The sequence below is a fragment of the Castor canadensis genome, chromosome 5 (genome assembly GCF_047511655.1).
Source record: "Castor canadensis chromosome 5, mCasCan1.hap1v2, whole genome shotgun sequence".
NCBI classification, from domain to species: domain Eukaryota; kingdom Metazoa; phylum Chordata; class Mammalia; order Rodentia; family Castoridae; genus Castor; species Castor canadensis.
In genome coordinates this window covers 7,392,276-7,405,358 of record NC_133390.1, presented here as the reverse complement: position 1 = coordinate 7,405,358, position 13,083 = coordinate 7,392,276, and the positions used below count along the sequence as shown (strand labels likewise).

Below are 13,083 nucleotides of genomic sequence, written 5' to 3'. Positions count from 1 at the left end.
TTCTTGCTATTTTTTTCATGAATACATTTTCTTGCTTTTTCATTGCTTTTTAAATAGATTATGTAATTATATAGAACTTCCTCTAGGAAGTTTTAAAGGGTTATTTTCTAAGGGATGGACAAAATGTTCATTGTATCATTGATTTCAGTTAACCTTATTGTTTGTTGTTAGGAGGATTTAGGATTATTGAGACATAAAATGCTTTTGCTTTGGGATAATAAACTTTTTTCTTCAAATAAGCATGTACTTTCTTATAGTAACTCATGTAAATGTAAATTTTTTCCAAGTTACTTCTCTCAGTTGTTGGAAGAACATGGTCCCTTGGATATGAGTAACAAAATGTTCTCTGAAGAATATGAATTTTTCCCTGAAGAAACACGACAGATTCTAGAAAAAGCAGGAGGTTTAAAATCTTTTCTCCTGGGATGTCCTCGTTTTGTTGTGATTGACAACTGTATTGCATTGAAAAAAGTTGCTTTACGGCTCAAGAAAAAAAGGAAGAAGAAACACATAAAAGCTAAAGTAGAGGAGATTTCCAGAACAGGAGAGTATTTACGAGTTAAACTACCGCTGAACCCATCTGCCAGGGAATTTCAGCCAGATGCAAGCTCCAAGCCACTGTCTGACTTGTCTTCAGAACCAGCTTCTGAGGATGTGAAACCCAAACCTGAGTCTGCTGATTCTCCCAGGTTAACTTGTGAAGATGTGAAACCGAAACTGGAATCTGCTAGCTCTTCTGGTTCAGTTTCTGAGGATAACAAACCCAAAGGGATCTCTGCTGATTCTCCCAAGCCAGTGTCTGAGGATGCAAATCACAAGCAAGTCTCCTCTAATTCTCCCAAACCAATTCCTGAGGATGTGAAACCAACATATTGGGCTCAGTCCCACTTGGTCACAGGATACTGTACATACCTTCCCTTTCAGGGATTTGACATCACTCAGACACCACCAACATACATAAACGTGTTACCAACTTTGTCCCAGTACACCAGCATTTACACACCTTTGCCCAGCATTTCCTCTGAATATCCCCTGCAAAGATCGATACCAGTGGTGCCATCTTTTGTAGCCAGTGACAGAGCAGATAAAAATGCTGCTGCATGTTTTCAGGGTCATAATTTCAGTGCTGACAATGACTCTGGTAACCAGATTGCTTCTAAAACACAGATCCTTGAGGACTCTTTGGGAATATCTGTAAAGTCACAGAGCAGCCCAGGTGATGCTGACCCAGCCCCAAGCAAGGCTGATGAGCTCTGCAAGGACTCTAATAACAGTCGTGAAGTCCACCCAGGAAGCACTAACCTGGTAACAGATGGTCCACGCACACAGGTGGTTGCCATACAGGTAAGCTTTATGGAGAAAAATGTCTTAATGGTGAAGCTTAGAAATTATTGGCTTTATAATGATTTCTGAAACTTTTGCCTGAAAATATTTTAAAAATGTGAATCCTTTTGTGGGATATGATAGATAATTTTGTCAGAAAGAAAGTTGGATCCAATAAATAATAATACTTCTTTCCTGCCCAAATTCTGTACCAATTGAAAAATAAAGTGAAGGAGTCAGCAGATGGAGCCAAAACATCACCTTCATAATTAATAAAAGCGAGACAGAAAGATGTGGCTACTTTTGTAGGGAAGTACATGCTAACAGTGAAACGCTCATCACACTGGCCTACCCAGTAGTTACAGTAAGATCAGAATAGGAGATCTCCCACTTTGGGGTGCCTGTCACATAGGACTAAGTGCATGTGCTGGCAGCTCCTCAGAGAAAGGAAAAAGGGGGGGGCTGAGCATGTAGCTCGAGTGGTAACAGTGCTTGCCTAGCATGTGCGAGGCCTGGGTTCCATCCCCAGCACCAAAATGCATGCGTGCCTACTTATGTGCATATGTACATTAATAGAAAAGACAAAAGTATTGTCTGTGCATGTCTAGCTTCTACCAAACCAAAGGAGGAATGAGAGTTAAGGCAATCAGATGGAAAGAAACAAGAGCGACTCATTATGATGACTTCCTAGCAAGTATGAGAATAAATCACGATTCCTTTATAGTTACTGTTAGAGGGTGTGAATTCATTCAATTCATATTGAATTGCTCCTCATTAAAGTTTTGTTTTCCAGGAAGCTTTGAAAAAAATGTTAAGAGTAATGAACCAGCATCATTTTCATTTATACTAATTCTAAGTCATAATTTTTTTCCAAATAGAAATATTTATAAAAAGCATGAACACAGTCTAAGTTGAAGAAAAATACTAAGGGACTTTGAAAAATCTTGGACATGTTTTTCGTTTTGTTTTGTTTTCTGCGAGTAAAGCAGTTGAGTTTATTGAGATGGAGAAGTAGCAAAGCATGCAACTCTTAGAGCCTAGAGGAGTCCCAAGAGAGTGGGCCGTTGGACATGTTTTTAGGTGGTATTGTATTGTGAAATTATTTTACTATAACAATTGGAATAACTTAAAGTGTTGTTTTGCCCCATAGGTGTCTTGGAACATAACACACCAGGAAGTCAATACTGAGCCGTACAACCCTTTTGAGGTACAACAGGTGAGTCAAAATTGTATTAAACTGTTTACAGATTCAGTTTTCATTAATGATGGGAAGGAAGAATTAGAACCATTTTAGAGCCAGCTAATTACATTCAAAGTTGCATGGAATAAGCTTTAGAATATAACAAAAAAATTATTTTTTTTGTTGAAATTTCAGAAGAGAATGCAAAGGAAAAGATGGAGGGGTTTCTTATTTATTTTAAAAGTACAATGGTTTTATTGTTTTAACTGATCATATATTAACTTTAAATAAGCTTATTCACATGAATGATGTGAAAGATAAAGACCTTCACCACTTTAAGAATGATTTAATTAGAAAATTTATTAATATGATATTTTAGCTGACAGAGTGGCTTAAATGGTAGAGTGCCTGCCTAGCAAGCATGAGGCCCCAAGTTCAAATCCCAGTGCTGCCACAAAAGATTATATGCTTTAATATAATTAAGCAATACATTTTAAACAATGAGTTGAAATCTGCAGTCTTCATTTAATTCCTTATGGAGGATTTTTGGGTGGGTTTTTTTTTTCTTTTGCAGTACTGGGGTTTGAACTCATGGCCTACACCTTGAGCCACTCCACCAGCCCTTTTTTGTGAGTGTGATAGGTTTTTTCAAGATTGGGTCTCAAGAATTATCTGGCCAACTTGGCTTTGAACCATGATTCTCCTGATCTCTGCCTCCTGAGTAGTTAGGATTACAGGTGTGAGCTACTGGCACCCGTCGTATTGTGGAGTTTTAATAAACTTATACTAGTCAGGAAACTTGGGCTTATAGCATCATTCTTTTGTTATTCCATTGTATGAATGTATGATAATTTATATAACATTTCTTATTGTTGAATGTTTAGATTATGTCAGTTTTTTTCATGCTCATAAATAAATGCCTATAGATACAGTATATACTGAACAAATTGGTGTCAGGTTCTTACATTGTACTTAGCTCTAAGCTTAGTAGGCTCTGTTTAATGAGTCCACATTTATCATCCTCAAATATATTTTATCAGTATTAGGAGCACTCACAAATGCCTTCTTCAATTATTTCTTAGTTTCAAGACTTTGACTCTACTCTAGGTGATTTGCTAGTTCTTAACCAGTGAGACTTGTATTTGAATCCCAGGGCTATTGCTTTCCTCTGCGACTTTGAGGCGTTGCCTCACATCTCTACCCCTTAGTTTTCTGATCTAGTAAAGGCAAAAATAATAGATTTCTCACAGAAATGTGGTGTAGTTTAAACATAATAACATAGAGGTGGCATTTAACTTCTCTCCTGTCTCATTTGGTAATTTGGGATATAGGAATTAATTCATAATACTGTGTTGCTATTCATTGTGATGCCTTTGCTAAAATGAGAATGAAAATAGAAGTAACTAAGATCTTAAACCATGAAGTCTTCCTTGTATATCCTAGTAAGGTTGAGCATCTAATTTATTTTTTAAACGAACTCTACTGGTAGTATAAAACTCTCTGAACAGACATAAACTGGGACCCTCTGAAGCACAGACCATGTCCACTTATTCTGACCATAATTCACAGTTACCTGATAAATCACAGATTTTCAAAGACTTGGTTCCCTGCCATTTTACACTGGGAAGGTGCTCAGGTGTTGAGGGGAGGTATAGGAGATGTCAGAGATGGCCAAGGTTTGTGCTACTAAGATGGATTTGTACTGCCTGGCTGCACGGGAAGGCAGTCCTCTATAGCTGGAGAAGTTTCCAGCATCCAGCAGATACTCTGTCAGATTCAAATCTGTGATTGCCAATAGTCCCAGCAGTAGGCGAGGTTTTCAAAAAGTAATGTTTATTGCTTGCCATCATTTCACATTACAGTACGATTTTTGAGTTTTTGTTTTGATTTTAAGCTGGTCCAAGAGATAGATAACTAAGCAGTTCATTGATCACAGTTTAATTTTTCTTTTTGAAATAGCCAGCAATTTTCCATTTGAAACACTTAAAAATAGGACCAAAACAAATATGTTCTATTCATATCTAAACTATGTACAATATGTGCAGCTTTTAAAACCTAATAAATAGTTCTTGAAGTTAATTGTAGAGTGACATTCAAATCAAACTCCAATCTATTAGTGAACTCTCCTAAAACATTTTCAGAACTAACTATGGTACAGAAGGAAAAGTTTCATTATGAATTCCAATAATAAAATAACCATACTGTTAAAAGTGCTGGCGCACTGGACATATTTAGGAGGTTTTAGTTCCTGAATGATTGTGTGCGATTCCCTTACAAATTTTCCTCTTTTATTCTCTTGTTTATTTTAAGAGTTCAGAACAAGATCATAAGCAGACATTATAAACCATTTTAATGGTTTTATGATTTACTTTAAGGGGGAGATTTCACGGATTGAAAAGGAGTACTACGTGTTACAGGAACAGCTTAAGGAAGCATGTGAAAATTATGAGCAGGTAAAACTCAGGAGCTCAGAAGAGACCAGGGACCTGGAAGACAAGTTGAGGCGAAACACAGAAGAAAGCACGGTAATCCTGTCTGAAACCCTTCTGAGGTGCCCGTGGCGTAATTAGGAGCACATGAGCACAACTGCTTGTGAGCCTCAACCAGCTCAACTGCACTGTTGGCTAAACAAAGAATTCTTTCTCAAAGTGCCCTCTTTCAGATTTCTTTATGACGTATTCAAGTGATAGTGCTTCTTAAAGTGTTGCAGGATCTCTACAAATTGCTTTTGAGAAAAGGTCTGTAAATCTGGGTTTTCATTTATCTGTAATTCAGTTTACCTGGTTAAAACTCTCTTCTTTGGTGACTAAGTTCAAGTTAAACTCCTGTCTGTGCTGAGAGGCAGTATCACATCAGAGGTTCCCAGTGTGAGCTCTGAAGCCAGACTGGAAGAACTCAGATCCAGGCTGAATCCTACTCTGATAGTTCTGATCCTGGGTATGTTAATTAACTTTTCTGTGCTTTAGTTGCTTATCTGGAAAATTAGGGTAAAAACTGCTCCCATTTCATGGGTTTAAAATACTTGTACTTAAAGCTGCCTGGTACATAGTAAGGTTCAGTTAGTATTGGCTCCCATGATTCTCACCACTGCTATTATTACCATCATCATCTTCCTCTTAGGAAGTGTGAAAAACTCATGGAGCATTTGCTATTTTGGATCTGTCCTCCAGAGTATCTGGTTTGAATATACTGATTTTATTTCTGCTGGTTGAGATTGACCATCAGTTACATGAAACTAGCTGATGGATTAATACCATTTAGGAACGAGGCCAGATTGGTTAAGTGTGACAGTAGAATTATTTTTCTTTTTAAAATTATGTTTCTTTTTAAAAACAAAGAGGTATTAATTTATTTAAGAAGGAAAGAGTATGAGGATAGGTAGGTAACCCAAAAAAAAAAAAAGATAGCATTTGATGTCTTCAATGCAAAGGAACTAATGTAAAAACTTTAAAGCAACAGAGGCTAATAGGAGAAGGGGACTAGGAACTAGAGAAAAGGTTATTTCGAGAAGAATCAATTTAGAAAGTAACACATATGTACATGGAAGCAAAACTAGGACTCTCCCTATACAGCTATCCTTACCTCAACTAGCAAAAACCCCTGGTCCTCCTTATTAATGTTTATACTGTCTCGCCAACAAAATAAGAGATGAGGGCAAAACAGTATCTGCTTGGAAGTAAGGGGGTGGGGGCGAGAGGGAGGGGGTAGGGAGAAGGGGGGGAGGAAGGGGGGAGTAGTGACCCAATCATTGTATGCACATATGAATAAAGGAAATAAAAAATAAAAATAAAAAACATATTCCAGAAGGGAAAAAAAAAGAAGGAAAGGATTTGTTCCAGAAGTCTGGATCAACAGTTGGAATAATGTATTAAGTAGTAGAACATTAGCTTAGTGGGATCATAATTAAGAAACTCATTTGTTGAGACTTAGGTATATCAAGAAAAAAAGAATTGGTCTATAAAAGTAATTGTCGTCACAATCCCAGGATGAAAAGAACAAAAATAAAACCCCTCCTAGCAAATGACACATGGGGCATAAGTTTGAATAAACCTCTTGTTATTGGCATTGTATTGCCTAAGGAAAATTCAGTTTCAGTAAATGCATGTAGGAATGAATGCCTGTGGCCACCTGTATGTGTAGCAAGGCAGATTTTGGCACATAGTCGTGTCAGGTGGGTATTTGATGAGTGAATTTGTTTCTTTCTGGCAGAGGCTTTTCCAGCCTGGTCTGACTGGGTACTATCATTGTACAGTTCATCAAAGCTCTGTCACATACACAGTTGATTTCGGTGCTCTGGGACAGTCAGTACCAAGGAGAAAGGCTGTGAGAGGCAGCAGCTCTGACTCTGTCTCCAGTGCTGTTTTGTTTTTGTTTTTGCTTTTGTTTGAGCTAGGGTCTTGAGGCCAGGCTGGCCTCACACTCTTGGTCCTCTCTCTGTTGTGTGCCACCACATGTGGCTGCTCTTGTGCTTCTTAACGTGGCCCAGCTTTGGGTCTGCTGGCATACAGCTTACTCAAGAGCGTAGTAACTTGATTTTTAAAGGAGCTGTTATTTAGCTCCTCAGATCATAGGCTTGTTAAGTTATTAGACATTCTGGGTGAAATGTGTATCTATTTCGTATCAGGATAAATTGTTAATCTGAGCTCCTTTGGTGTCTACCTAGGAGAAGACGGGACTTAGCTATGGTAGTTTCTTCATGAATTGTGAGGTGGCTATGTCATTAAAGAGTGGTTAGTACAAATAGCAGATGAGCTCATGGCATATTTTTATTGGCTGAGCTGTGTGATGTGTGTACGTGCACACATGTGGCTATAATTCTTTATGTCTTGCATTACCTGATCTTCTTTCAGTGCTTGTTGCCAAGTAGGTTCTCATGCCCCAGCATAACCTTGTGGTTGCATATAACCTCCCTGCCAAAGAGCTGGGTCCAAGGTGAAATCATTGGCTCAGAGTAGAAAAACAGGATAGGTGAGAAACTAGGTTGGCTTGAGTGTTGGTGGCAAGGCAAACAATTTGACATCAATTCTGGTAGTAGAACTGAACCAGGTAGAATACAGGGTTTTGTAAATAGATTGGACGTGGAGGTCACAGTAATGATACTAAATTCAGGATCTAGCAAGATTTTAGCAAGGAAAATGTGAGCAAGACTTGTCCCCAGGCTTAGGGGAACATCACTGAAGCATTGTTGCACTTCTGTGACCCAGAAACAGTAAGCCTGTGCATTTCAAGGCCATCTAAGCAAGCGACCACTGCCCTGCAGTAAGGCCCAGAAATCTTAAAGGAACTTGACTGGTTAGCAATTTTGCCTCCGAGGAGTACCGAAAACCTAAGGCTGAAGAGGGAGAAATTCTCTTTACACTGATATCACTTCTGTCTTGTGGGCCATAAGTTTACATGGAGTTTGTGTAGATTTATCTTAGGGTGTACCTTCCTTTCTGAGGGAGAAGGCCCCCATGTTACTGTAGTGAGCCCTTATCCTCAGTAAACTGGGCATATTCTAAGCCTAAGCAGGAAGAAGGTCAGGCTCAGGAAACCTGACAGGAAGTAAAAGTCTAAAATCCCCTGACAGCAAATATGAAGTTGGGATTTCATTAAGTTTCCATTGACAATACTGGGATTTCAAAATGGAGAATATTTTAACATATTGCTTTTATTTTTTTAAAATCGTGCTCTGGTTCACATTTAAACTCATTATTAGAAATGCTAGCATAGAACATGTTTACTTATAAGTGACTGGTATTTACAAACATGTCCTATCCAAACCCCTTGCTACCGTCGAGTGGATGATGGTTCAAAAAGTCGCTACAACTCTTAGAGTATTTCTAAGTTCAGATGTTTCAAAAAGCAGCAACTGACCAGGTGCCAGTGGCTCATGTCTGTAATCCCAGCTACTCGGGAGACAGAGATTAGGAGGATTGCAGTTCAAAGCCAGCCTGAGCAAATAGTCCTTGATATCCTGTCTTGAAAATGCCAACACAAAACAGAACTGGTGGAGTGGCTCAGATGGTAGAGTGCCTACCTGCCTAGCAAGTGTGAGGCCAGAGTTCAAACTGCAGTACTGCAAAAAAAAAAAAAAAAAAAAAAGGGCAGCAACTGCATAAGAAAGCTGACAGAGGGCTGAGTGTCAAGTGGCATTGAACCTTACACAGGAAAGGGACCTAGCATCCTCTTTGTCAAACTGCCTGAAATTCTGACAGGTCTTTTATCTAAACGCCTCTACTGAACAGCCACAGGCATCACATTTATATTTTTAAAAGCAAGCAAAAACTATTGGACTTGCCAACTATAACATATGTGCAGTGCAGACTACTTCTAGAATCATGCAGGCTGAAGAGTGAAGTGCGAATATTTGTGGACACACTGAAGTGGTTCTACAGAGTGCTTTCCTGTAATCAGGTGCACTTAGTGGCTAGTTTGTGTTTGTGTTGTGACTCTGTACCCAAGGGCTAGCTGTGGTGGCACAGCCTCCCAAGGGTGCCAGCTCCTACATGTTTGCATTGTGTTAACAAAGGCTCTGTCTCAATTCTAGTCTTTCAAGCTCCCTTTTTTTTTTTTTTTCCAAAAAGTAAACCTTGCCATTTATTCTAGTTCTTTCTAAAATGTTTTAGATCTCAAAGACAGAATTAGATTGGTTCCTCCAAGATCTGGACAAAGAAATTAAAAAGTGGCAACAAGAGAAAAAAGAAATTCAAGAAAGACTAAAAGCACTAAAGAAGAAAATTAAAAAGGTTTTGAATGCCAGTGAAATGTAAGTAACAGTTGAAAGACAATTTTTTTAATATGATGGGCTTTTTTGTTGTTTTCACATTTTCTGTTTAATTTCAAACTATATTAAGTAAAAATTTAGTTATTTGCAATGTTTTAAATCTCATTTTAAAAATTTTCCATTGAGTAATTCTCTCACCTAAAACTTTTGTAAAACTTACCACGTTTTCAGATAAATCCCATACAAGTGGAAGTAGCCTGGGAATGAGGATCTACAAAGGCTTGATTTTTTTTTCTCATTTGAACAGCTCTGTGACCCTTACCTTTGACCTTCTTCTTCTTTATTGGTAAAATGAGGAGGCAGAGTGTAGATCGAAGGTTCTTTCCAGCACTGGAGATTCTGTGAGGATTAGTTTTATAGTTAACTTTCATCCTGAATCTTCAAATTATTAAAATTTGGGCTCATAGTATGAACTGTTCGCTAATACTGGCAGATCCCGAGCATAATGGAGAGAGGGACTAAGTATGTTTTAAGATCTGTTGTGATCCATTCCTATCTCCTTCTCTTTTTAAATGATGGTTATATCCGCTTCACTGTTGTCTACTGCTGTGTAACAAAACATCCAAACTCATTTCTTTTGTAAAATGCCCCCTCCAGCCTCTATCCTCAATCCTCATGGAATTACTGCCTCTCTCACGGTCACTCATAATGTGGTCTGCATCACTGCCCAGTCATGAGCTCTTTATGTCCTAGCCATTTCTTAATGGCTCAGCTCCTTGGAAAGCTGAGATTGGGAGGATTGTGGTTCTAGGTCAGCCCAAGCAAATAGTTTGAAAGATCTCACCTCCAAAATAATTACACCAAAATGGACTGGAGGTTGACTCAAGCCATAGAGCTCCTGCTTTGCAAGCACAAAGCTCTGAGTTCAAACCCTAGTCTCATTTAAAAAAAAAAAATCCAAATTCATCAAATTTAAGTTAACAGCTATTTCATTTGCTCATGGTCCTGCAATCTGGGCTGAATTCAGGATCAGCTATGGCTGGGCTCAGCTGGGATGGCTTGGCTTCTTCCTTTAGAGTTTCAGGATCTCTCCCTCCCCTTGTGGCCTCTCCATCTGACTTATCTATCTTATCTTTCCATGCAATCTCCAGCATGGTAACCAGACTTCTGTAGTGGTTAAGGACTCCCAGAGGTACGAATGTGGAAGCTTCTAGACTTGCTGAGGGTCAGGCCCAAAACTACTGCAACTTCACTTCTGTCATGTTCTGTTGCTTAAAACAAGTCTCAGAACCTAGTTCAGATTCAAAGGCATGAATAATGGAAGGCATGGTTCCTTGGAGGCCACCTTAACAGAGTCACCTTTCCAGAGTACTTATGTTTTTTCCATGCTCTGTGCCATATTACCAGATGCCTTCCCTAGGAGTCTGGCAAGCATTACCTTTGGGCAGTTGTTAGGCAGTCCTTAGAAGAATGAGAAACAGAAAATTGCTCTGAAATTTCCACTTTCTGTGTCATGTCCTTTTTGTTTGAAATAGGGTCTTATCTCACTGGGTTGTCAGACTGGCCTCAAACTCAAGATTCACCTACTTCAGCCTACTTAGTAGTTGGGATTATAGGCATGTACCACCATGCCTGGCTTGACTTGTCATTTTGATTATGCACAAAGTAGTTTCATTAGTAGAACACATTTATAGAAACAATGTCTGTAAAGCTCTAAATAGTTGAGCATTCCAGTCTTAATTAAAGTTACTAAAATGCAGAAATATTAATATTTCATACATTCTTATGTGTTTAACTCAGACATACTATCTGACAAGATAAATGAAGCTGTTATAAGAAAAATTCTTTTTCTGTACTTGCATAAAAATTAACTTTCTGCTTTGGAGTAAACTTTTCATTATTATTCTTTTCACTTTATTAATATATTCTTTGCCTTTTTCTGTGAACACTAATCTGTAAGTGTCTAAGCCTTTTTCTTTTTGTGCTTTCCCAGTAAATGCTTTAAAACTAAATTTTTTTATGTAGTTTAGCACCTCATGACTTTTTAGGTCTCTTTTGGAGAAGACAAAGTGCTTTTGTCTTTATGCTGTCGATCATGCTTACTGTCCATTAAGAAATGGCTGGGACATAGAGCTGGGACAGTGATGGAGACCACACTGTGAGTGACCCAAGAGAGAGGCAATAATTCTGTGAGGATTGAGGATAGAGGCTGGAGGGAGCATTTTACAAAAGAAATGAAATAGCAGTTAAACTTACTGGAAATGTAAGGGTATTTTAGGGGTTTTTTTTAGCAAGTAGAGATGATTATAAACAGGTGCCTTAGGATAACATGAAAAAAAGATGCAGAACCTGCCTGGTGTAGGCACTGCTTAAAATTAAAGATTTTAAGTCCTTTTTTAAAGAACAGGAGACTATTAGCCAGGCACTAGTGGCTCACATCTATAATCCTAGCTACTTGGGAGGCTGAGATTAGGAGGATTGTGGCAAGCCAGCCCTGGCATAAAAGTTTGCAAGATTCTATCTCAAAAGAAAAAAGCTGGGTATGGTGGCACACTCTTGTCATCCTAGCAGTGGAGGAAAGCATAAATTAGGATAACAGTCCAGGCTGTCCTCGGCACAAAGCGAGCCCATGTCTCAACATAACCAGAGCAGCCGGCAGCAGTGGCTCACACCTGAAATCCTAGCTACTTGGGAGGCAGAGATCAGGAAGGTCATGGTTTGAGGCCAGCCTGGGCAAACATTTCACCAGACCCTATCTTGAAAATACTCACCACAAAAAAAGAGCTGATGAAGTGGCTCAAGTGGTAGAGCGTCTGCCTAGCAAGCATGAGACCCTGCCTATAACCAGAGCAAAAAGGGCTGGAGGCATGACTTAAGTAATACAGCACCTTCCTCGCAAGCACGAAGAAACCCTGTGTTCAAACCCCAGGGCTGGGATGTAGCTCGGTGGTACAGCGCTTGCCTAGCATGCGTGAGGCCCTGGGTTCGATCCCAGCACCAAAAAAGAAAAGACAAAAAAAAAAAAAAAAAAAACCTCTCCCCAAACCCCAATAATTGTGCCCCCCCTAAAAAGAATAGGAGACTATTATCATTTTGACTGAGAACCCTACTGTCACTTAAAGGAGAGCTACTGGTTACACTGAAGGAGATGCCACCTGAGGTAAATTCCTAGGTACATAACTTGGAGTGAAGGAAAATCTGATCTGTCCTCCAAGTGTAAGAGCAAAATTTCTCAGAAAGAAAACACCACCAAATTCTTTGTCTATTTAGAAGATACTAGAAATGAAACAAAGAATAGAAACATAAAAAGTTCAAGAAATGCTTGTGTAGATAGAGTGCAATTCACTGTGAAGAATGCTGTTGGAAAAAATCTGAAAGTTAAACTTTGGTGACTGTGCTTTCATAGGTTTACCCAGCAGAATGATGGCATGGACAAGGAATGTGAACTACATCTGGAACAGACCCTTGAAATCAGGCAAATTAAGCTTTAATCTATTTTTTATATATTTACTATCAAAAACAATCATACTAGACTTCTAAGTATATTGTTGCTTCTCTGTGTCCTTTAAATAATTATATTTCTGTTTTTGTTGCAATTTCATTTTAAAACTAAGACTTATAAATATTTATATATTTTAACCTTCTGTTATTTTTATTTCACTTGGTTTCTTCTTTTGCTTTCTATAGTCAGTATAAAAAAATCCTGAAATTCTTGTCAGTTACTCCTTTGATTTTCTTGAATTAACTTGAAACTAAAAATGTATTTGAAAAGCTTTTTGGTGGTGCTGGGGAAGTAGCTAGGGGTGGAAGCGCTTGCCTAGCATGTATGAGGCCCTAGATTCCATCCCCAGTATCACAAAAAAAAGCCAACTTT

General features: G+C 38.6%; 1 protein-coding gene across 2 annotated transcripts in view; it reads left to right on the top strand.

The window, feature by feature from the left end:
• Ttc3 (tetratricopeptide repeat domain 3) overlaps nt 1-13,083 on the top strand; it is a 99,835-nt gene that overhangs the window by 67,420 nt on the left and 19,332 nt on the right. For both annotated transcript variants that reach the window (XM_020174717.2, XM_074072668.1), the window contains exons 32-36: nt 288-1,344; nt 2,474-2,539; nt 4,879-5,028; nt 9,112-9,251; nt 12,616-12,684. In XM_020174717.2, coding sequence (XP_020030306.2) covers nt 288-1,344; nt 2,474-2,539; nt 4,879-5,028; nt 9,112-9,251; nt 12,616-12,684 — 1,482 coding nt within the window. The remainder of the gene's footprint in view (nt 1-287; nt 1,345-2,473; nt 2,540-4,878; nt 5,029-9,111; nt 9,252-12,615; nt 12,685-13,083) is intronic.